Source organism: Hoplias malabaricus, chromosome 12 (assembly GCF_029633855.1).
Source record: "Hoplias malabaricus isolate fHopMal1 chromosome 12, fHopMal1.hap1, whole genome shotgun sequence".
Lineage (NCBI taxonomy): Eukaryota > Metazoa > Chordata > Actinopteri > Characiformes > Erythrinidae > Hoplias > Hoplias malabaricus.
This window is the reverse complement of record NC_089811.1, coordinates 27,974,975-28,001,672: the sequence shown is the minus strand read 5'-3', so window position 1 is coordinate 28,001,672 and position 26,698 is coordinate 27,974,975. Positions and strand designations below refer to the sequence as shown.

General features: G+C 38.3%; 1 protein-coding gene across 1 annotated transcript; it reads left to right on the top strand.

Annotated features, from left to right (window-relative positions):
- Positions 1-321: 321 nt before the first annotated feature.
- On the top strand, positions 322-24,841 carry rev1 (REV1 DNA directed polymerase). The gene is made up of 22 exons (XM_066686668.1): positions 322-777; positions 8,117-8,183; positions 9,118-9,250; positions 9,936-10,104; positions 14,057-14,311; positions 14,405-15,129; positions 15,426-15,533; positions 16,481-16,597; positions 17,465-17,591; positions 18,004-18,132; positions 18,241-18,395; positions 19,593-19,712; positions 19,828-20,048; positions 20,209-20,381; positions 20,799-21,031; positions 21,225-21,385; positions 21,514-21,747; positions 21,883-21,982; positions 22,080-22,285; positions 22,634-22,784; positions 22,913-23,015; positions 23,101-24,841. Exons 2-22 carry the CDS (start codon positions 8,127-8,129, stop codon positions 23,210-23,212), a joined length of 3,789 nt encoding a protein of 1,262 aa, XP_066542765.1. The 5' UTR covers positions 322-777; positions 8,117-8,126; the 3' UTR covers positions 23,213-24,841.
- Positions 24,842-26,698: the final 1,857 nt, after the last annotated feature.

Genomic DNA, 26,698 nt, shown 5'->3' with positions numbered 1-26,698 from the left:
AACAACACTATGTTGTTAAAATTAAAAGTACCAAAAATAAAACGAGTGGAGAGATGACCTTGACTACTGCATTGTCCTTTAGTTTCATTGAGACAACAGAAACAGATGCAATGCTTTCTATAAACAGCGTAATTCTGTGACTGAGCGTTTAATGCCACTGCGACAAGTGTAACGTGTGCCGCACGCCTCTACGTGGCGCTGTGAGAACAGCGGGAGAAAGAGAAAGCGAGACAGATGACCTGGCGCGCAGGAGGAGGAGTTTAGGAGGAAAACAACGATAGGGACAGAGAGAGAGGGACAGAGAGAGAAAGAGAGACTACTTAAAGGCTCCATACTCCCTTGTACAGCGCATGTTTCATTCAATAAAATACGGCTTCTACACCCGAAAACTGGAGTGTGTTCAAGAGGAAGTACTGCGCTCTGTGGATGAATCCCAAATGTCTTTGCATTATAAATATGATACACTAGTTCTCTAGAATTCCATGGCCTACATAGTGCACTACATAGGGAGTATAAAGCAATTTGAGATACAGCCGAGAGAGAGAGCGAGAGAGAGAGAGAGAGATATGAGCGGCTGGTAATGGACTGAGGGGAGGAGAGGGGTCTTTCTGGAGCTCAGAGATCATGTTGTCGATATCGAGAGTCCAGACTTTCCCCGTCAGTTGTGCTAGTGTTGTTTTGAAGCGCAGTTAAAGGGTTAAACTGAAAGTGGACGACGCGGCTCAAACAACGGCGTGCGGCTCTGGACACGATTATCAGCGAGGAGTAGGAGAATAGGTGAGAAGAGCAGAATATTTTATTTGGGTTTCACACGTTTTCAAGCGGTTAGCGTTGCTCCCAGTCCAGCCACACGCTTATGGACGCCGTTTCTGTTTTTACTGCCCACTGTTATGTAACGATTCGTTGACTTCGTTGTATTTGTTCTGCTCCTAATGCTGGACATGTCGTTTAAAGCTTTCATTGCAATCCTGTACACGATGCAACTAGCCTTTATTATTTGACCGAGACCTGGCTAACACAGCCCTAATCTAATCCGCTTTTGTGCTGTTTAATTTCGTTAGCAATTCTGCCTCACTGCAGCGAGCTCTACTGTTGTCGCCAGTGAAGAGCCCCTGGCAGAGTAAATGTGTTTACATGACTCGGTCCAGGAGTAGTACACGGTCCTAAGCGCTGTGCAGGACTCCTGCTGGTCAGTAGTTAACATGCTCAGGCTTGTCCCACTTCACCTCGCATTAACCCAATGTGTCTGTCGTTATTTATGTATGCATGTCCGGTTGGGACCGACAATGAAAGTTAGTCCTAAATAATGAGAACCGTGTGACAGTTTGTTTAAGAACTAGCACTTGGAACGTATGTGGGTAAACCGGCGACCCCACTGACCCCTTCAACATGTGCTGTATTCAGCATGGCAGTGCAGCAGAGCTGCGAGGATCAACAGGCCCCTTTTTATTGCTAATGTTACCGGAGGACTGCATGCTCATGTAGAAGGGTGCAATCTGTTTATATTAAAATCCCCTACGGATTCAATGTAAATTTATTATCTATGCCCTCAATTTACTTACATCCAAAGTTCAAGATTCAAGATTTTTATTTGTCACATATAATTTGTGACAGGTACAAACATACAGTGAAATGAGAATGCCTGTTAATGCATTAACACAGTGCATCCCAAACTGAAGATAAGTTGACAGGTGTTCACCCATGGTGTGAAAGTATTTTCCTTTTCTTAAGTTTACAGTTATCTTTTTCACTTTCAGAGCATACTTTTAATAATACAGAACTACTCATTGTCCTGCCTGTGCCTCTGCTCCCAGCGCACTTCATCCAACTAATCATTTCATAATAAAAGACCTTGCTCAGCTGAAGTGTTTGTGTCTGAGCAAGAAAACATCAAAATATGCAGGCTTGGGAAAACTCCAATTTCAACAAACGTGTTATTATTGATGATAGTCTTTTTACATGTGTTTACAGAAGCAGTGATGTGCAGTGAGGCAGATGTCCTTCAATTTCAGGGAGCTGATGATTTCTGGTGACAGGAAGCATCACGAACGTTTACATGCTTATTGAGCAAAGTTTAACTTTATGCATATTACGTATGAGCTGATGTGGCTATTACCATAGGGATTGGAGTAACATGGTATGTGGTTACCAACTTGCCATTATACATCAGTAAAACAATGGTAACCCAAGGTCAGCTTGAGTACACATGCCAAAATTTGCTGTTAATGTAAATGCAGTGTTAGTCTTATTCCATGGCCTGTGTCCCAACAGTTTCTTCTTGTATACATTTCTTTGCAGCTTTCTTCATGTCCAGTTTCTTCGAGTCTAGTTTAGATTTGGTAATCACTTGTAGGTATTACATTAGTTTACCTATTAGTTACTACATCATTTCAGTTAACTAATCATGGTTACAAAATGCAGGACCGAAAACTAGCCTGGAACTGAAAAATTTTGCCTGAAAAAGTCATGTGTGACAGGTCTCTAGCACAGTTTCTCAGGTTTAACACACCTTGTTTAACATATTTCTTATTAGTTAGAATAAGAAGGTGTTTTTTTTAACAAGAAAATCACCAAATTCTGCTGGATGTCCATCTTCCATGACCAGAAGTGAAGAACACATATAGGCTCATTGGCTGCAGGATACACTTGCTAAGCCCTTTTGTGGAAATACCATTTTATTGCTGAATCAGAAGCATCTTGCAATTAGAGAATATGACCAGTATCTTCCAACATCAGAACCTTAGAGTACACAAATGTCCTATTAGTGGGTTCCCTCATTTGTCGTGCTTTAAATATAGTTTCATATTTTGAATTCACACCAAATAATCCCTTAGTGTGATTTTTCATTGCGGTTTACACCGTTACCTGTAAAAGTAAACATCATTAATTTAACATTATACACTGTCAGAGTAACTGTGGTGGTACTATTTTTCTGTCACTGTTTTGGTACCCTGAAGGTTACATATTCAGTACCTTTAATTAAGGAACATAATTGTACCTTATTATATTATAATTGTAGGTTTTAGAGCTATGTTGATTTCAGATGGAGTCCCACTGTGGGTGACTGACTGAGGAGTTTGCTGTGTTCTCCCCATGTCCGTCTGGGTTTCCTTCAGGTAGTCCTGCTTTCTCCCACAGTTCAAAAATATACGTTTGTAGGTGAGCTGGTTACTCAAAATGGCCATAGATGTGAATGTGTGAGTGTGTGTCGCCTTGCAAAGGACTGGCGCGCCGATCCAGGGTGTGTTCCCGCTTTGCACCCAGTGATGTATTATTTAATATTCCCATTTCATTTCCGGTTCATATGTTGTTTAATTGTACAATGTTCTATAATGAACATCATGAATTTCTGGAGAGGAGAATTTAATGTATTTTAGGGAACACAACTAGACTTTAAAATAGCTTTTTCTATCTTTTAAAGGTGCATTTACATTGTTCGTACCTTTTAGTGACCAAAAATGTAACTGTACTATGCCTTTGTTTTTCTAAGAGTTTAGAAACAAGTCAGCTTCACTTCTTTTCTTTTGTCTGTATATGGAATTAATTTGCATTGGAGATTGCGATATGTACACAGGGCTGCCCAACCCAGTGTCATGCCAGATTCATCATAGCAAACTAGGCCTGTCACAATAGCCATTTCTTTGTGGTCTATATATTTTCCCAGAAAAAAAAATATAAAAAGAAAATAAGTGTTAAATGATAATATTGTCATTTTATGACCAGTATATGCCAATTATAATAATAATGCAATGTATATAATAATGCAATTAGATTCCGTCAAATATCAGTCAACTTTTAGCAAAAACTTACTATCAAAAGTTGGAATTGGAATATGAAAATATGTTTAAATATACTAAAACATAAATATAATAAGACCATTATTTTCAGACAAATTAGAGAGAACAAAGCAGCAAGTGGCAAAAATACGGATGAGATTCATTCTTATGTAAACAAATATGGCATTAAATACATCAGATGTTATTGAGTTCAGCAAAAGGTATTATGAAAACTTCCATATATTGTAAGAAGCCCATACTGTAATTAATCTTGACACGTTTTTAGCTAACTGCATGTGTTGGGATGTAGAGGGTCTCATGAATCTGTAGTGGGATTAACATTGCTGGGGTCTGCGGGGGGCGGTAAGAATATTCTTAAGCATGCAGTATTTCCTAAGTAAGGGCTGCAGCTGTACTGATCACACTGGTGATCACACAAATATAATTTATTTCCTGATTTTTTTTATAATAAGGTTTTTTAGATGATCTTTCATGTGATGTAAAATTAAATTTACATTTTCTACCTCTGAACTAAATGTAGTCAATCATCCAAAACAGATTTGGATTCCCATTGCTTGCTTCTCCTAAGTGTTTAGTGGAGCTACAAAGCTAATGTACCTAATAAGTAATGGAAGCTTTACTGTACCTTTCAACATCCAAACTGCATCTCTAAAGTATCTCACAGTCAGCTTGGAATGTGCTGCATGATGGGCAATTTCAAAAATGTGTTTTCATGATAAATACACTAGGGTAAAATATGCATTATGTATTGTATTGTCAATATAGTCAGTAATCAAAAAATATTCACTGGTTGTGTGCACAGAGAACATTTGTGCTCCAAGTTAACTGCTGCTAATGTTTTAGCTCTTCAACATGCGTTTGTCCATTGTTATAGATTAAAAAAACCATGGGTTTCTCTCTTTGTCAATTTTATCCCATCCAGGTTGTTTGATCTCCCTTGAAACTGTTCTGAAGAGGACACTGTGATGCTCAACTTTGCCCAGCATGTTACAGGGTGCTCCAAGCTTCAGTGTTTAACCTCCCACAGAAATACAGGGGAAAGAAAGGGAGTTAGACACACTGAGGGATGTTTGACTTTGCTGAAGAGAGTATTTGACTGATGAAGACAGTAGTGTCTGCACCATGTCTGTGAGAGACAGAGACTTGGAGATTTGGTCGATATGGTTCCCTGTGGATTGAGCGATCGTGTGTGTTTGTGTGTGGCTGTGTCGTTCTGTTTCTGTGTGACATGTGGCAGTGAGGACGCATCCAGCATAACAGAGCAGGCTGACTAGGGGCGGGCTAGAGGAGATGGGGGGGACTTCTCTTCTAACAAACTGCTTTCTGCATCAGTGTGCTGTTAATGAGCTGCAAGCACCAGTGTTAAACTCCCCTGCATTAGTGAATGGATCATTCCATACCATAGAGGGAAGAAGATAAGAGTCTACAGTAAAATCTGGGAGAGCTCTCTCTCTCCTTTTTCCTCTTGCTGTCTTTCTCTTTTCACTAGGTCTCTCATACCTTTTTGTTGTACTATTCCCTAGTTTTTAAATGCAAAATCAGATTTTTTTGGTGCAAAATCAAAATTTCAGAAATGTAAAGATTAAAAACCTGCCCTGAAGATATTTTTGTGTTTCAGCAGCTGAGCAAGAGAAGCAGAACAAAGAGCTCTTTGTTTAATTCAAATTTGAGAGAAAATCTAAAATTATATAATAAGGATATAATAAAGGTTTGTTTTCTAGGTCCAGGTTAAATAATTTACAGTGTAATGCACCATTGGCATTGAAGGTTATCTGAAAACAGAAAACTGACCCTACATATCTTAAGGCAGCATTTCTTAAAGTGTGAGTTATTGCAGGTGGGGCGTTATTTATTAATTATTATTTATTAACCTCATCTTTATTAATGCCTTTGTGTTTTGCCAATAAATATTACTGAATAAAAAGCACCCACTCACAAAGGATTCTTTAATAGCACTTAAACATGTTAAAAGACTATTACATAGGAGACCAGAAGAATGTAGCTTGGCTGGAACCATAGTGCGAAAAATAATAATTGATGTCAGCATGCTAATTGCGGCAGAACCGTACAATAGGGCTGTAGATGTATGTTTAATGTTTATGAGTTGAGAGTGACAGTATCAAGTATGCAACCCCATTTTGAAAAGATGTGTAGTGCAAAACATGCTGATTACAGTCACGGATGCTGTGATAAGGCATAGTCATGTGTTCACCTGCCTTTGCTCATTTTTGCACAGATTGGAAATTGAGGAACTGAAGCACAATTTAATTAGTAGGCCAATTTTCTGAATTCCATTTTTGAACATTGGTGTTAATGTTGCATCTGGTGTTATAATGTTAAGCTACTGATTTAGAGATAGAAGTTGATGTAACTTCAATAAATTGGAAAATTGGAAACTTACGTGTATTTTATTACCATTTTGGGACGATAATGGACAGGTACTGCATAGAAATTCCTTTTCTTCTGAGGTGGGGAATAATAGAAAAACTTTTGAGAATCACTGTCTCAAGGTGTTTAAAATTCATTATAGTACATATAATGTATAGTATAGTTTTAGTGAATAATATTTAGTGTATGTATTTGGGGCCTTTTCCGAGAGTAAGCCTAAAGCTTCTGAGTGGGCTGCACTATTGATATTGCTAATTAGTTTATATATACATGCAGAAGTTCCTTTGCAGGAAACAATTTCAGTCCAGTTTGCTAGAGACAATTTGATGGAAGATGTGTCTTGCAACACTTGTTTATTACTGAAACTTGTAAACAGATGGTCATTTTGGCTCAACGTGATCAATAGTCTGGTTAGGTACTGCAATGTAAAAAAAAAAAATGCAGATCACAGCATTATTCTACTGATCTGTATTGACTTTATTGAGTTCAATCTTAAGTCTGACCCTACGTTTCCACTAAGCTTAAGCTCACACTCCCTCCTCCTCCTGTAGCACGTTTTGTAAATGTTGTTGTGATCTGACTCTGCTGGCCACAATAGCGGACACACTTCTTTCTGACTGTTCCGTACAAATACACATTCCCATGCAGATACTCCACGGCTGCTAAACAGACAATATGCTTCTCATTGGTCGTTACTTTTTATGCAGCCAATGGAGTCACAGTCCCACCTACAGGGGTTTGTTTTGGTTTGTTTTGTGGCAATGCTGAGAGATACAGATCAGTGCTTCAAAATATATATATATTTTAGCACCATGTCTAACAAACTATATTTAATTACTCCTTTATCACATTTGTGATGACAATAAATCTGACTGACATTTGGAATTCCTGATACCTAAAAATAACAGTAGATGATTTCACATAAGGATAAAAATTATACTGTTTGTGGAGACACCATTTGTTTATTTTTTTAATAACAAAACAAAAGTTTGCAGCAGTTGGTTGCAGGCAATGTCTTAATGCGAGATAATCAGTGTCAAGCACTGGGCTTAATTACACACAAACACACACTAGTGAACGATTCTTCAAAAACACTAGGGGCAGTGAACCCACACACAACTGGAGCAGGTGGTTGCCAACCACCTCAGCACTTTGGGATCTGTTTGGGGGTTAGGTGCCTGGCTCAAGGGAACTTCAGCCATGAATATATTTTTCCTTGCCAGTCCCAGGAATTGAACTGCCAACTCTCCGACCTCAAGCTTGATTCTCTAACCTCAAGGCCACGGCCTTGGAAGATCTAGGAAGATCTACAGGGGTTAGACAATGAAACTGAAACACCTGTCATTTTAGTCTGTTGCACATTGCACCAGTAAGACCATGTGCATCCAATGGTTCAAACATTGTATCCTGAAGGCGGTGCCGTTTATCAGGACGACAATGCACCAATACACACAGCAAGACTGGTGAAAGATTGGTTTGATGAACATGAAAGTGAAGTTGAACATCTCCCATGGCCTGCCCAGTCACCAGATCTAAATAATATTGAGCCATTTTGGGATGTTTTGGAGGAGCGTGTCAGGAAACGTTTTCCTCCACCAGCATCACATAGTGACCTGGCCACTATCCTGCAAGAAGAATAGCTTAAAATCCCTCTGACCACTGTGCAGGACTTGTATATGTCATTCCCAAGATGAATTGACATTGTATTGGCTGCAAAAGGAGGCCCTACACCATACTAATAAATGATTGTGGTCTAAAACCAGGTGTTTCAGTTTCATTGTCCAACCACTGTATCTAGGAAGATCTAAATATCAGATTGGGACTCAGTATCAGCAGATATTCAATATTAAAAGACTCAAATAGAGATCGGGGCAAAAGAAAATCACTAAAGTTAAATATGCTTTCAAGTACCTGTCTTATTTTGCATTCAGGTTCCTCAGTATGAGTCGAGATGGATGGAGAAAAAAAGCTAGTGAAGATGATGGTTGGGGTGGAAGGGTAAGAAAAAACTCTCTTTTTTTTTAATTTTTTTTTATTTTTCAGCTTTATTTTTTTCTTCCAATTTATCCAACAGTAGCTTGCTGTGTTGCTGGAGTATTCTAGATGATTTTTTTTTTCTTTTTGTTGGTGAGTAATTGCAATTCTCCCCATTTGTTGCTCACTGCTTCTCCCATACTGTGTTCTGTGGAGAGCAGTAAATCTGTCTAGAAATTTTATTGATCAGAATCAGTGAGTTTTTTTTTTTCAGGCCAAAACTTTGATGCAGCAGCAGTGTAAAAATATCTAGCTTCATGTATTTGTGCTTTAAATAGCATTAATTTTGAAAAGGTTATAAGCTTTTTGTATTGTCAGCAATTTCTTAAGGGCCTAAGCAAATCATGTTTCGGTTGATGTTGAAACGTGAGGATATATTAGAATGCTTGTTGTTTATGGCTACTATGCATTTTGTACACATGCATATTTGGTATGTTTCGAGACGTATTTGATGTTGTGTATCCATTACTGGCTACCTCAGGACCAGAGTCATTTCAGGATTTTGGTATAGATGTAGAAGCGGAGAGTGCCTCTATGCTGGGCTTTTCCCTCTTTTGTCTGTTTATTGGTTCAGACTCAACTCCTGAATCCCAGCGTTCTCTCCGTTGCCATGGAGACAGAGAGTCGCTGTGCCAACAGGCTCACACCTCCAGTCTCATTGAATGTCTGAGGCGTAATCAGACGCTTGTCAGCCAGACACTGCCCAGTTCGTTCTTTGTGTGTTTGCCTGTATGTTTCTACCAGCTCATTTTAGGAGCTTTGAATTGCTCTGCAATTTCTGCCCTTCATGCACAAAGCAGTGTTATTGGCTGTGTGCAGATGAAACCTGTTTTGTCTGTTGGTTTGCTTCATGTGAATGGGTGAATGAATAAATGAATGACTGTTTGTGTGGGTGCAGGGGGGCTACATGGCTGCTAAGGTCTCTAAGCTGGAGGAGCAGTTTCAAAAGGATGCTCCTAAAGAAAAACAGAAACAAGGAACCTCATCCAGCATCTTCACTGGAGTGGCTATCTATGTGAATGGATACACAGGTCAGAGAGACTACTTTATTTCTTGCATATAAATCCCAGTCAGCGAGAGTGTTTTATTAATATTTTCACTTAATGTCACATTTAATTCTAACTTTTAAGTTCTATTACACATACTTCCTGAAGTGTTTGATTTGTTTTGTTTTTATTTGTTTAGATTTAAAATTACTTAATTTCTAATAATTGGTCATATATTTAAAGAGAGATTTTTTTTATTTTTAGACAGAATTGTTAATATATAAATTACCCCCAGTGTTTTTCAGTTTAGAATCTTGCTTATTATAAAAAAAGTATTACAAAAACAATAATTACAGATTTTTGCTGCTGTTATATGTTTTGTTTATTTGTTTTTGTTTATTTCTTTTTCTTTTTTTTATTATATAAGGCTTCCACTTAATAATAAAGCAAGCTTTATTGGAATCATGTGAATAAGCAATGAAATGTTGGACTATTTCTAAATCCTGTAATTCAGTTCAGCTGATTGTCATTATACCAGTGCATGGTTGTACAGTGTATTGAAACACCGATGGGATACTTCTCTGGTGCATTGACAAAATCAGCAGTGCAAGAACAAAGACACTAGGGGCATAGACAGTAAATACACAAAATGCATGTTCAGTAAATAAATATTACAGTTAAACTGTAATGTAGAATTTATGCTTCTGTGCTTTCTCTGTGTTCTGTGTAGATCCCAGTGCAGATGAATTGCGTAGACTAATGATGCTTCATGGAGGTCAGTTCCATTTGTATTACTCGCGTTCCAAAACTACACACATCATCGCTACCAACCTGCCCAACTGCAAAATACAGGAGCTAAAAGGGGAGAAAGTGGTACGACCAGAGTGGATTACTGATAGGTATGTGTGCGTTTGTGCTATTTAACTTTTTGTTAACAATGGAAAATCCACTGAGGACACTTTAAATTCCCTGCAAAAGCTCTGACAACCTGGTATTTGTGTAATCATCACAAATGATGCTTAGACTAATATTATCTTTATAGGCATTTATAATGACCAGCAGCGATGATAAGTGTGGTCAAATTAAGTTTAGTAAACATTGTTGAATATCCGGGCGGCACGGTGGCACAGCAGGTAGTGTCGCAGTCACACAGCTCCAGGGACCTGGAAGATGTGGGTTCAATTCCCGCTCCAGGTGACTGTCTGTGAGGAGTTTTGTGTGTTCTCCCCGTGTCTGCGTGGGCTTCCTCTGGGTACTCCAGCTTCCTCCCACAGTCCAAAAACACACGTTGGTAGGTGGATTGGCGACTCAAAAAGTGTCCGTGGATGTGAGTGTGTGTGTTGCCCTGTGAAGGACTCGCGCCCCCTCCAAGGTGTATTCCCGCCTTGCGCCCAATGATTCCAGGTAGGCTCTGGACCCACCGCGACCCTGAACTGGATAAGTGGTTACAGATAATGAATTGAATGAATGTTGAATATCCTTATATTGCTGTAAAACGATCAACATTATGATTAAGTTGAATAACTGAATAAATGTATATGAATAAATATATCTAATTGCAGTATAAATGGGTTCATTGCTGAATACTTGTACATCTTTTTAATAAATGCAATGGGTCCATTGCTGAATACTTATACATCTTTTTAATAAATGCAAAACACTTTTCCCCTCCCTTGCTAACTGCTCTTAACTGCCCCTTATTTAAGTAGAGTATCAGAGCCTTGATTATTATACCAAACCTTTTATGTTACACTTTCAAAGAGTAATGGATTATTTCCTTATGTTTGATCATCTGATCTTGTCTTCAAGTATACTAATATTGAAATATGATCATTATATATGTTCAGTTTACAATGAACAAACATGCTTAATTACCAAAAATGGTGAAGTTTCTATTTCTCAGTGAGGTAAGGCAGACTGAAGATTTGTAACATTCAATGCTGTTAACCCACCTCCATTTTTAAAAGGATTTGATCAGTCAGCACACTATCTGTGTTTGGATTGATGAAGATCATAGCGCTGTTGTTCAAACAGGCGGCTTGCTTGACACAACCTCATAATTCTTCTTAAACCTTGGTCAACCTTGTTCTTGTTCAACCACAGGTTATTTCTTCCATTCTACATATTTGAATTATTCTTTTGTAGTCAACATTGTTATTCAGTTAGTTTTGTCAGCACTACAACTGACCATAAAGATCTATATATGTTATCAATCACAGCAGGCACAATCCAATAAAAATGACAGTTGATCTCATGCAGGATCGTAGTGAAAGTCTGATTTGTTATTAATTGTGTATGATTGTGAACGCATGGAAGTCTCCAGTAGTTTTGGGAAATTGTACAGTTATTGCATTTTAGTGGCCAAATTTGAAATTGCTCATTTTATTTTATTGTTATTATTATTATTATTATTATTATTATATTTTTTTTTTTTTTTTTTTTTTTTTTTATATCAGATTTCAGGTGCACGTGTCTTTGCATTTAACATGCCTTTACCATAATCCCCCCCCATAAATTTCAAATGACTGCCTTATAAGGAAGTGCTCGGACCAAGGAGCTGCAGCAAAAAGCCTTAAAAATATAGGCACAAAAGCAAAAGAAAACAAATGTTTGTTTATTTTCAAATCTATAATTTTTAGTTCCATGCCATGTATATTTTTGCTCACTTATGGGAAAGTATAGTGAGGCATTTGATGGATTAAGCTGAGTTACATAGTATTGTGCAAACCTTTTTAGGAACATGAGAAAATTTGACTTAAGAAGCTATTACCTGAGCAGTAAGAGACTGTGCTTAAATAAAAATAAAAACAAATACATGTGTATTGGTTTAACCTTTAACACCTCTCCTTGTGGAAGTGTAGTTTTATTTGAGGTTTTTATACTTCATTATGCTAAATAAAGTGTGCTGTTTATTTCACAAATTCATATGATCAAGAAAATCATCTGGAACTTTTCTTCATCACAGTCGCTCACGGAACATTTTTTTAGAAAATAATATTTTATATTTGTAATTGGAGGCACACCGCACCTGGAGGTTGTGGGTTCGAGTCCTGCTCCAGGTGAGGAGTCAGTGAGGAGTTTGGTGTGTTGATACATTATTTAAAATAATGTATCTTCTAAATAAGAGTAGTGTGCATGTTGTACAAACACTACTGCACGTTGGTTTGGGGGAAGCTGCCCGAAAGCAAATGGGGTTTTATCCTTGACACAAGTTTTTTCTATGAGATTTGGCTCATTTGACTGTCTCTGTGGTCTCTCATAGAGGGATAAATGCCTGCAAATTTGTTTCTGATTTGCAAGAGTTCCTTTAAAAGTGTTTGTTTTTATGAAGCTTGTTAAAAAACATACTGCAGAGTATGAGACTCAAATACTATGATTTTATCCGTTTGGCGTGCACACCTTCACGCCAGTTACAGTGTCAAGTATAACCTAGCTTAGAATTCCTGAGATGATGCTTGGATAATTGAGGGCTTAAAAAAATCATGTTTTAAACATTCCAATGTCCAAGGAGCCAAACGGGCAGCTTCTGCACAGGTTCAGGAACAGTGCAGGATTCTAAAATGTTGCAATGTTGGATCTCAATAGTGAATTGACCAGAGAGACATCACTCGGCTAATAAACATAAACCTGTATCATCTCCAAAGACATTAAAGGTCTCTGTGCAGAGCTGTCACTTAAATCTAGTAGCAATGCAACATCAGCCGATTACATAGGTTACAGATTTTAAACTCTTATTGCAATGATCCACATTTACTAACTGTCTGACTGCACGAGTAACAAAATAATTGAGCAAGCAATTGCCCTTTAGCTACTGGATATTACTTTGAATTAAAAGCTGTTTTGTGAAATATCTTTTGATTATTATTTAAATTATTGTTTATTTATTTAATTTGTGCATTTGTAATATTTTTATTAACTTTCATTTAAAGTTCAGCCAGGTCAGATACTTTCAGACATCACGCACACTTTACGCGTTTCCAGTAACACGTGTAAATTGAATTCGTACCTGTGAACATTTTGAGACTGCAAACATTTTGATTTATCCGGATATTTACAAGTGATTTACCTGCAAGTTTGTTCTGCTTGCGTTTCGTGAATAAGGCCCATTGTGACTGGATTATGATTGGATCACTCAGACCATATTTGGCGGTGCTCGGATCACATTCACAGTTAAAACAAGTGTAAAAAATGTGGAAATCCTAATTGTGGATTGAGATACACAAATGGAAACAGACTAACGTACAAGGCAGGCACGTACGCCAGTTCAGAACACAGAATGCATCCTTTAGTTTATTTTGTGTGGTTTTATTTGTAATTTAATAACATTCTTTTTATTCATTTTTAAGTCAAGTATAATATATATATTTTTTAATTGTAACACTGCCCATTTTGTATGGGGCTAAACATAACTGCCAGAAAATACCTACTACATTATTTGAGATGGAAAGGATAAAATAAATAAATAAATAAACTGGTCAATCCGAAACCAGACATATATTTTGTTTACTGATCATAACTGCTTGGTACAGCATTTCACTGTAACTCCCCCAGGCTAATACTTGTAATTTTAACTTAAAAAACAGGTACACACATTCATGAATCATTATTGTTTTCCTAAACATTAAGGTAAACATTCACCCAAATATCTGTCATTGTCTGGAATGTCCCTTTGTATTGAGATACTTATTGTATTGTGAAGTTGACTTGCATCACTAAATGCTGTGATTTCTCTGTGCAGTGTTCTGTTTTGGACTAATATTTCTGGTGCAATGTCTACCTTAGTGCAATTTCTTGGCCTGTGGTCAATACTAAAACACAGTCATGCTGTTTTTTCCCCCTCTTCTCTCCCAGTATAAAGGCAGGACGGCAGCTCTCATACCTGCAATATCAGCTTTATGCAAAGCAGAAGGGCTTACACTTTACCAGTGTGCATGTCCGAACAGTTCCAGAAGAGGATGGGTATGGTCATGGTCCATCAAAACACAACTTGAACCTTCCCCCACCAAGCATCCTTGAGCCTATCCACTCAAACCCAGCTATCATCATTACACAGCCAGCACCCTCCAGACCTGCTGATAAAACCCATAGTCAGTTGGACATCAAACTGTAAGTTCATTGAATTGTGTATAGTTTGTTATGCTATGCTTATACATTAATATGAACTATTTTGCCTGATCTGTTTTTTTTTTCCTCAAATAGGAATGGCTCTCACACAAGTTTTTCTGAGCTTGGCTACCCTAGTGTTAATGGATTTTCTGAAGGGGACACTGTTGATAAAACCCCTGTCCTATATTTAAAAGAATCAAAGGACTATCTGCAAACTAATGGCCATGCTCATCCTCTGAATGGTGCCTTAAAACTGAAAGACTCTGTTCCTTGTTCAAAGCGTGCACTCCAAGGTGTAGAATCCAAATGTCCTCAGCCTCAATCCCCAAAGTCAGAGGCTAAAGAAACGGGGGAAGTCAGCTTCCTACATTCCGCCCGTCCTACATCACAGCCTTTAGCCTTGACAGCCAGCGCCTCATTGGCACTCAGTCCTCAGCGTGTCACTCATAATGAACAGGACTCTGATTCATCCGTCCTATCAGGACCCCCTTCAGCAGCTGTCAGTATTATTCAGGAAAACCCAGGAAGCTCAACGAAGTATCTTGCCCAAGATCTGAATAGCCAAGTAAGACTGAATGGTAGTCACCATATCAATTCTAAATCCTCCTCAAGTGGCTCAACCAACCAAACAATCAAACACTCAGAGAGTGGAATTATCTCAGAGTTTTTCTCTCATTCACGTCTCCATCATATCTCTACATGGCGAAACGAATTCTCGGAGTATGTTAACACCCTGCAGAGCCGGCGTCGTGCAGCAGGGGGTGCTGTGTTCTCTGGGAAAGAGAAGTTAAAGAAACTCAGAGCAAGTCACTGTGGAGGTAATGTTATCACTTTGGTTATGCCCTATTAGTTTTTGGACATTCACAAGGACTGATAAATTCATCTCTTATTTATTCACACACGCACACAAGTTTCATTAATAAAACATAACTCTTAGTTTAAATATTGCTGTACGACATGTTTTCAAGGTTTAATAAATGGATATGAGTGTATGTAACAATGTGCTATACTTCAGTAGATTGTAGGTTCTGATGTGTAATGAAAGTTATGCAAGGAGTAAGTATCTTGCAAACGTTTTGGGATTTGTGAGCGAACAGCTTTGTTTTCCTCACAGGTTCCTCGTCCATGCCTGCTCCTCAGGTACGACAGTCCTGTATTCTACATGTGGACATGGACTGCTTCTTTGTGTCAGTGGGGATCAGACACCGACCTGAACTTAAAGGTGACTATAATAATTACACGTGCACAGTTAGAACCCATTACAATGACCTTGGCAATACAGTTTGTATTGTGTTTTTTGGACTGAGAAGATAATGGTTGATATGAAAATTATTTTAGGTGTATTTTGTAATGGTCACATAAGTGTAAGGCCAGGTTAAAACAAAAACCAGAGGTTTTTAGAGGACAACAATATATATAATATATTTTTGGACAGAGATTTTTTTTTTCTTTTTTTTACTTTTGAGGTTGTTTGCTTTAGGAATGTCACATAATTTTGTAATCAAACAAGATATTGAATTATTTTAGCAGTTTTTATAATGTTGCAATAATTGTCATCATAAAATTTGAACTGTAATTGATTCACATTGGACAAATTATGTAGGGAGAACTGCACTGGTGAGACAGATGAATACTTCCAACCCTGACACCATTCCTCAGGCACCTCTTCTTCCTCTTTCTACAAAAATTCTCATTAAAGAACAAATATCTTAACATGGGCTTTGATTTTTAGAATTGTGTTGAGGTGCCATGGATGCATTAATAGGACCAGCAGGAGTTTTAGAATCAACCCAAAATACACAAAATAGTGGTCATATATAACAAGAGAAGGTTTTGTCTTTCATTATTAAAACAAGCACAGAAATTCAGATTTTAACCTGTTTTGTGAGCACTAACAATTGTGCCATTTCAGTGTCTAGTATTAGTCCAGATATGAAAGCATTAGAAGCACAGACTAGACTTCAATATTTAGAGGAATAGCTCTAAATAGCTTCACATGCCCAGAATGACAAACGGGTTGAATATTTATCAGCGTTACTACGGAGTAAGAAATAGACCAATGAGTCGATAATGAAATTTGTTGCCAACTACCAATATATTCATTTGTCAATTAATTGTTGTAGCCCTACATTCAGGGAACACAACACTTTTATATTTTTGTCATTCCAGGGAAACCTGTTGCTGTGACGAGTAACCGTGGACGTGGAGTTATAGCTCAGCGGGCTGGTGCCAACCCCCAACTGGAGATGCAGTACTACCAGAAGAAACTGAACCAGCACAGAGCAGGTGAGTGCAAAGTTCAAACAGGTAAAGTGCAAACAGGTAGTGTCACAATCACACAGCTCCAGGTCCTGGGGTTGTGGGTTTGAGCCCCGCCCCAAGTGACTGACTGTGAGGAGATTGGTGTGTTCTCCCCATGTCTGCATGGGTTTCCTCCGAGTGCTCCAGTTTCCTCCCAATATTCAAAAACGCATGTTTGTTGGTGGATTGGCTACTCAAAATGTGAGTGTGTGTCACCCTTAGAAGGACTGCTGCACCTTCCAGGGTGTGTTCCCGCCTTGCACCCAGTGATTATGGGTAGGCTATGAACCCACCACCACGACCCTGAACTGGATAATCGATTACAGACAATGAATGAATGAATAATAGGGATTAATTGCATTGTCCCTTTTTTAGGACAGACACATTTAATAAAGGATATTTAAATGTAAAATAAAATCAATGTAAGATCAACACATTGGAATTATATTTGAGTAGTGTTTATTGATATAAAAATAAAATCACAACAATAAACTTAAAACACTAGATCAGATGGATCTACTTTTTGGATCAATTTTAGCTGATTAATTTGCTTTCAGATTCCATTATTAATTTATTTTGAGCATTTTAATCCATACATAACTACAACTTATTGAACAAAATATAATAAAGTGACTAATCAATTTACAGTGGAATTATTACAAGTGATACGCATTGTGTCTAATTAATTTGCCTCACTGCATCCTGTGGTTTCTGTCATTTAGATACTTAATATATTTTGTGCAATAAATAATATTTAGTATGTAGTCCATAACTTAAATAGGCACTGAAGTGAAAGGAACCCTATTGTTTGATATGAACATGTTTTTGCGCATTTACTGTGGGCTCTCTTAGGGAGAACAGGCAACGATATGGAGATGAGTCCTTCTCCTGAGAGTGAAGAAGCCTACAGTAATGGAGCAGAGGAGGACCAGGCTGCTCTTTCCATGGCAGAGATTGCTTCCTGCAGTTATGAGGCCAGGTACTAAAAGATCTGGTTGTCTATTCTTCAAATATTGCACATTAAGCATTTGCAAAATGGTGATAAATTATGGATCGGAGTAAATCTGGGGTGACTTCTGGAAAACTGAACAAATAAATGTACAAATGTAAAGCATTTACTGTAACTGCTATATTATATAATGTATATTAACTATATAAAGTACCTACTTGGATGGCAGCTGTGATTTATTATTATTTTTTTTTATTATTATTAACATTTTTGGGTTTTTTCTTGAGTTGTTTCAAGTTTGCTTGTTTACTTATTTCGTCTAGTTCACAAACAAACTAATTGGGATCCATGGGCAGTATCATGTCTGAAAACCTTGTAATGCTACTGGGAGTTATACATGAGGAACTAGCTCTGAATTTAGTGTTGTGTGTGGTTTTTACAGGAAGGCTGGTGTGAGGAATGGCATGTTTTTTGGCCAGGCTAAACAACTGTGTCCTGAGCTGCAGTCAGTGCCCTACGATTTCCATGCATACAAAGAGGTCGCACTGGCCATGTATGAAACTCTTGCCAGGTACGGGATGCTGGCCTAATCCATATTAATATTTGATTTGGCCAATAATAGAAGACAATAATGAAGAATGTATTTGGGTTAAATAAATTCTCATTCGGTTTATTGCAGTTATACACATAACATTGAAGCTCTAAGTTGTGATGAGGCCTTGGTGGATGCTACAGCCCTTCTTGCAGATGTGGGTGTCACACCTAATGAGCTAGCAAGTGCCATTCGTGCTGATGTGAGGGAGAAAACTGGTTGTTCTGCCTCCATTGGAATGGGTGATTGACTTGCACTTCTTTGCTAATTTTGCTGATTAACCCTTTGAAATGTTTAATTATTCATCTTTTAATATTACTGTATTAATATTTTTAGTGATTAACTTGAATTTGCCATGTATTCTATATGTACTCTCATTGAATTCAGATGTTTTAATCACTTCCATTGCCACAGGTGTATAAAACCAAGTCCCTAGGCTTACAGGCGGCTTCTAGAAACATTTGTGAAAGAATGGCTCAGGAGCTCAGTGAATTCCAGTGTGATAGGATGCCACCTGTGCAACAAGTCCAGTCATGAAATTGCCTCGTTACCAAATATTGTAACAAATTGGAAGCAATTGGAAGCAGAAATTCAGCCACAAACTGGTAGACCACGTAAGATGACAAAGAGGACGCTGAGGTGCATAGTGTGTTAATTTCACCATATTTCTGCATCGCGTATAGAGTTTAATGGAATGGGTTTGTCTGGCTGAACTACTGCATCCAAGCCTTACATCACCAAGCGCAATGCAAAGCATCAGATGCAGTGGTGTAAAGCATGCCACCACTGACTGGACTGTAGAGCCATGCAGACGTGTTCTCTGGAGTGATGAGTCATGCTTCTCTGTCTGGCAAAGACTGTGAGCCAGGCCTTCCCGTCCAACATCGGTATACAACCTCACAAATTCACTTCTTGAAGAATGGTCCCATAAACGCACCTCCTAAACCTTGTGGAAAGCCTTCACAGAAGAGCTGAAGCTGTTATAGCAGCAAAGGGTTGACCGATGTCATATTAAAGCTTTTGGATTAAGAATTGAATGTCATTCAAGTTCATATGGGTGGGAAGGCAGACGAGTGAAATGTTTTTGGCCAGATACAAATAGTGTGTGTATGTGTGTTATACACACCACACACATATGCATGTATATGTGTGTATACATATACACATTTGTTGATTTTGAACCAATAGAAATGCTAAAAAGAATTACTTGGAATAAGATATTTTTATATTCACTTCCATAGAAAATTAAAGACGTTTTTTTTCCCTTCCCCTGTAAAGTTACTATTTTGGGAGATACATGTTTTAACTAGACAGTGACAAATTGTGATGAGTTTAAAATGATCATTCAAATCTTCATTCATTTCAGCGATATTTATGGAAATAGTACTATAATAGTATTTGTTTCTGTTATTTGTAACTTCCCTCATCTTTCTCTTCAGGTACAAACATCCTGCTGGCAAGGATGGCGACCCGGAAAGCGAAGCCCAATGGCCAGTATTTACTCAGACCAGAGGAAATTGATGACTTCATCAGAGACCAATCTGTTACCAGTCTGCCTGGTATGTATTAACACATCCATCCCTAACCTTTGAAATCACTTTATGTTCTATAAACATTCTGTACAAATGTTTGATTTTAATAATTGTGTGTGTGTGTGTGTGTGTGTATGTGTAGGTGTGGGACGCTCCATGAGTAGTAAGCTGGCATCTCTTGGTGTCAGTACATGTGGTGACTTGCAGCAGGTGTCCATGGTGCGTCTGCAGAAGGAATTTGGGCCACGGACAGGGCAGACACTCTTTCGCTTCTGCAGAGGGTTGGACGACAGGCCTGTTCGCAGTGAGAAGGAGAGAAAATCTGTGTCTGCTGAGATGAACTACAATATCCGCTTCACACAGGTTAGATCCTCTCAGACATGGTACAAATCTGCTTTTAATTCTCCCTTTAAAGTCTGTGTAATTTTATTTTTAGCTATTTATATTTTAGCATAAGCTTACATTTGTTCATCTCTTGGCACTCAAAACATTTATCCAGTGCCCTACTATTTGCCTGGTTTAGGTTGAGGAAGCAGAGAGTTTTCTGACCAACCTTTCCATGGAGGTGCAGAAGAGACTACAAGCATCTGGGCTCAGAGGTCGCCGCATAACTTTGAAAGTGATGATGCGCAAAGCAGGTGCTCCAGTGGAGCCCGCTAAGTATGGGGGACATGGTATATGTGACAGCCTTGCCAGGTAATGTAACTTTACGTACACTAATAATTAAGTTGGTACAGTATATTGCTTTGTGTCCTTAAACCAAAGAATCTTATGAATATGCAATAAAAAAAATCTTTTTCAACTCTTATATTGTATTATCTTGTGGTGTAAACAATTTGCTTAGCTCAAAAATATGCTCATCTACAAAAGTGTGTTGTACATGTACGTTAATGTGCCAATACGGAAACTAGTGTTTGTTTGTTTTTTTTAATTGAAAAGCTAACTGCTAGATTTGAAAAAAAAATGTATAAAATATTTCTTGCATTGAAAAATAATAATTTAATGCATTTCACATGTTTTACTCCATACCTATACCTTATCGATTGCCCTTTATATATGTTCTGAGAAAATGCATTGTGATTGCGTCTCTTTTGCTTTCATTCCTTCCTGTAGATCTGTGCTGCTTGCTCAACCCACAGACAGTGGTCAGCTTATATCAGCAGAAGTCATTAAGCTCTTCCATGTCATGAAGCTGACAGTCACAGACATGAGAGGGGTGGGTCTACAGGTGCAGCTGCTGGAGAGCTCACATTCTGATACAGGTCCTTCACGCTCTCGTTCCATCAGAGATTTGTTCAAAAGTAAAGTGCCTGCATATAGCCAGAGAAAAGAAGATCAGAAAGCAGGTCAGTGTGCTTATCAGTTTTTGCCAGAATTTTGTGTTTTGAACAATGCATAGATTTATTCTTTTGGGAAGGAGGTGGGAGTCTGATATCAACAGAGAGATAGAATTCCTCTCATTCCCCAAACACTGTTACAGTTCATGATACACAGGTAAAAGAATCGCTACAATTAATTTTTATTTTTGCATTTACCCAGATGGCTTCTCTAACATGTCTTCCAAACAAGGGGAGATTGCCTCTTCTTCAGTCTTGCACAACACAGAATCAATGCCTGGTACAAGTAGAGGAGAACCTTGTACCCCCAGCCACTCCCGAACATGGCTAAACCTCAGCATAGAGGTGCCATCTCCCTCTCAGGTTAGAAAGTATTTTCTGGTTTCAGTTTGTACCACTCTTAATTTGCTCAGGCTATGTATTCCAGACACCAAGAAGTTTGTAGTTATACTTTGCATCTTTAATTAATTTTTGCACTTTAATTTGTTCAGGTTGATCGCTCTGTTTTGGAGGCTTTACCATTGGAGCTAAGAGAGCAAGTGGAGCAATCCTGGAGCCACAGGGAGGAGAAAGCAAGTACCTCATCTTATCCAACCACTCCCCACCGTACCCCTTCTTCTTCTCTGTCAGTAGCAGCAGCCGGAACCCTGCTGGTACACCTCCCAGGCCATTCTGAACAAACTGGGAGCACAGGAATTGTACTAGAGCTCCCAGAATATTCGCAGGTATCTTGTATTTTTATTTTTTTCTTTCAACCACATAAAACTAAAAATCTTCCCAACATACATAATGAAATACAAATGATAGATAAAAGTAAATAGAAAAAAATATTTATTTATTTTAACCTTTGTATTGCCCAGGTTGACCCTGAAGTGTTTGCAGCACTACCCAGGGAATTACAAGAGGAGATACGCTCCGCTTACAGATGCAAGGAAAATACTCAGGCTCAAAGCACTTCAGGTGAGGAAAATGAATGAGAGTGTATAGCTTGAATGACAGCATTAATAAGGAGCAAAGAAAATCACACTCATTGTCTACACCTTCTTTACACTGGTAGTGGAGCAGAGAAATCCCCTGCTTCAGCTAAAGCAGCCCACTGTGGGTAGAGCGAAGAAACGCTACAAGAGAAGGAATGCCAGTCCTGCCAAGAAAGGCACTAGTCCATTAAAACGACTTGTCCCAGGAAATAGCCCTGCAAAATCCAGTCCCTCCAAAGTCATCCCATTATTACTGAAATGTAAAGACACTCCAGCGGATTTGAAGGCAAGCCTGTTTCACTTTTCTTCTTACTTTGCATTACAATGATTTAATGTTAAATCTTATGTGTTTAGACCAGAAATCTGTTTATTTGTCATTTGATTATTGATTCTCTCATCTCAACTAACAGTATGAGACTAGGGCTGTCATTTATTGTTTAATAATTAACTGACACGTAAATATTTGTTCCACCAATGATGTTGGTTTTAAATTTTTCATTTTTATTAGATTGACAGTAAACTTTAGTTCTCATTTAAATAGGCTGGTTTATCATCAGACAGTGAAATATTACCTCTTTATTAGACTACATGACTACATCTGTGTTCCATAATATTGATGTCATTTTCTCTTCAGATTGAAACTGAACCAGCTTCATCTACTTTGAACCATCAAGTGTCAGAAGTGCTGTCCAAATTCACCCCTCGTTCTACCCCAGACCTAGCTGGAGCTTGTGAACTCAATGACATCAAAGCACTTTTGCGGGAGTGGGTTACCACAATCTCAGGTAATGCAGGGGCTATGCTTTATGGAGATCTTTATTCCCAGACAGAATATTGTCTGGCCCTATTAGTAGTATTACTAGATGAACTAAAGCTGCTTGGGCTCACGTATGGTGGTGGTGTGTCCCTGTAGAGCCAATGGAAGAGGACATTCTGCAGGTGGTGAAGTATTGCACAGAGCTAATAGAGGACAAAGACCTGGAGAAACTTGACCTTGTCATCAAATACATGAAGAGGTAGAGTTATTTTTATTTATTTTTTTTATTTTACCCTGTTTAAGATGGAAATGATTTCTCTTACTAATCTCTAATATTTTTCCAGGTTGATGCAGCAATCTGTGGAGTCGGTATGGAGCATGGCCTTTGATTTTATCCTGGACAATGTGCAAGTTGTGGTGCAACAGACTTATGGCAGCACCCTGAAAATCACATAGAAGCATTTTTGAGGTATATTATTACCTCTGTCACTGTGATATCAGCTAAATGCTGCCCTCTCATCGTGAAACAGTACAAAGAAGACTGAAGATGGTTCAACTTTAGCAGTTGCTTCTGTCTATAAACATACGACTGTAGCATGGCTGCACTGTTTTACTGGACCAAACTTTTCTCAAAGGACACATAAAACAACTGCAACCATGCCACCAAACCAGCGCATTTTTTAATCTTCCGCAGCAACTTACAGCAATGGATTCATTTTGTAGCATGACCACACAATTGTATCAAAAGGATATAACAGCATCACTTTGTGTCAGATCACAGCCATTTCATAGACCATTTAATTTGAATATTTTTAACCCTAATCTCTCCATAATTAGTTTTCACTGGTTTCATTTTGATTGCTACTACTCCCCTGTGACACACAATGCCACCCATGAAAGGTGCAGGAAAGTACATGCTGCTCTTTTCAAATTAACTTTCCAGATTGGTTACATCATTCAGCAGATGCCCTCACTGACTAGCACTGTGCTTGTGTGATGGGGAGGCGAGGGGCCATCCTACTCACTCAGAGAGAATAAAGCCAGTTGTGCACTGTTGGACTCCTGACGTCGGATGTCTAAGGTATCAAATTGGTGATATCCCAATGATAGGGCCAATGCTTTGCCTGCTAAGCCATTCTGGAGCTGATTGGAACACTTTAGCATTTTGTTCAACCTTCATTTAAATGCAATCAGCAGAAGTGTTAAAATTATGATGTCAACATGCTACTTTAGATAGTTAACAAGCTGAATTTTATGCACTTATTGACTAAAGAGAGGTCTTCATCTACAGGCACGTTATGTTCTGTGTTGGCTTTGTGTCATCATGGCTTCAAACATACCTTTTCTGAGGTAATCTAAGCCATAGACATTTTAAGATCTAAAGAAAATGTGGTCCTCCTTCAAAACTCCTCATTCTTTTTTATTTGATCTGTTCTTGACCTGTTCCCTCTGAATAAGTGGCAAACATGGTAGCAAAGTGCAGAGTCATCCCAAATTTGTCATCTAGAGGTTAGCACTAAGGTTTAGCAGTAAACCTAAAAAACTAGCCTTTTTATATGTAATTCTCAAGTGCCAGATTTTTTAAGTACAGCATGTAGATAACAGTTAATGTCTATATAAGTGGCAAGATTTTTAAAGATTTTTTTATGTGTGCATAATGTTTACAAGACTTTTTGTGCTGTTCTGTTCTGTGTGTGTTTGGGAGAAAGTGTGTGTGAGAGTTGGTTACGAAATAGATGAAGAATAATATAATTGTAAATCAACAGTAGCCAAAGTCCTACTCTGATATCATGTGTCTATACAAGAAGACCATGTTTATTGACCAACATTTAAACCAGTACATAATTAAAGCAGATTCGGTTGTGTCCAAATGAATGTACGGTTGCAAAAGAATCATGAGCATATGATGAAGTTTATTAAGCTGCTCATGATACATCTCTTACATACTTTTATTCTGCCATGACCATACGTAAGGGAAGGCCTGGAAATATTTTGGTCAGCAAAATCTCTTTCAAATGACTGACCTGTGCCTGAAGACCTGAAGCTGTGACATCATTTGTATGTTTTCTAAACTTGCTAATAAATTGCTCTTGTTCAAATTTTGGATGCAAATTTATGCAAGGTGTGTTTCTTTATTTTATTGACTGCTGCCTCATCATATTGCATGTTTGTCATTCATTCATTTTCTGCAACCATTTATCCAGTTCAGGGGCGCGGTGGGTTTGGAGCCTACCAGGAATCACTGGGCGCAAGGAGGGAACACACCCTGGAGGAGGTGCCAGTCCTTCAATGGGCAACACATACACACACACACACATCCACTCACACCTATGGACACTTTTGAGTCGCCAATCCACCTACCAACGTGTTTTTGGAATGGGGAGGACACTGGAGCACATGGAAGAAACTCACATGGGCATGGGGAGGACACATCTAACTCCTCACAGTTACCCGGAGCGGGATTTAAACCCACAACATCCTGCGAATAGTGACTGCGCCACTACATGCTGCACCACCGTGCCACCCCTAAACAAATATAACAAATAAATTATGACAAATAAGCTACAAATAATAGTTCCACTTGTGAGTTCCTGACAGTTTATGATCATGGAAAGCCTGTAATGTTAAGCTCAAACCACATCTACAAAATGGAATAGCTCTCTTGTAATGACATTGAAACAACTAATTTACACCTGGAATTCATGACCATGACAGGAATTGAAAGGATTACATTTTAACTGTGACATTTTTAACATCCATAAAAGCAAGCAGCTACATTTAATTAACCAGAAGTAACAAATACTTGATAAAGCAACAGCGCATCAGTGGGAACCAGTATAGAATTGCTGACATATCTATATGTCTGACAGATAAAACTGTGCTGTATATAACATAATTCACAGCCATGACTGATATATTTAGCAACTTCAAATATTAGTGTACAGACTGCAAAAGCTGAATCCTGGACATTTTTGGTTGATTTAGAAATCCTGACCAGAACTTTTTATGTCCCAAAAAAAGAAGGCATTGGGAAAAGAGGATGTATTGTCTCTATAGTTAGTATTTATAATTTGTAGTTATAATTTGTATAAACAGGGCTTGACTACGGGCTTTGATCAACCCAAAGAAAGATATAAAGCATGCAATCTTCATAAAAACAGAATTTGACACAGTGCTAAAGGAATTAAAAAGAGTATTCCTCATTTTTATTGTAGCATGTTGAATTCCTTGTTATAGCATTATGGCTGAAGCAAAATTTGACCAAGGTTTTACAGGATGTAAAATATTGCACCATGAGAAATGTTTTTATTTTGGACATCATGGTACCTATTACTGCAGTCTTTCACCACTACACCATCTTATAATTTCACTAGTAAAAGAAAGCGAAGTTTAAAAAACAGGCTCTGAGTTGAATGATAGTACAGCTTCAGTCACAGAATACCTTGAAAATGGCAGCAAAGTTCCTGTCTTCAAAGACTGATTACTGTACCCTACATTGTATGGCATATGCTCTGCAGTACACCTACATTAAATTACCCCTCTGTTTTGATTCAAGTCAAAAACACCTCCTCCTTAATCTCTTATTGGCAGCTGGCAGCAGGAAGCACCAGTCAATCAACTGCCAGTTGGTAAATACAGCCACCAGTAAATAAATACTGCTGTCAGTCAGTCAGAGGCAGCTGCCTGTTGGTCAAAGTAGCCGACAGTCAACGAGGGCAACCACCATTCAGGCAGTGGGTGCTGCCTGTTACATGTATTCTCATCATAGTCAGTACATTTTATAATTTCAGTCAGCTCTGATGAAACTGTAACTGGTTAGCCAGTTAGCAGTGAGATCTAATAGTATTACCTGCTGACAATTTACCTCCATTCACCATGTGTCAATACTATTGGTCTATCATATTATCATATTTAACATATTTTCACTGTAACTTAATAAAT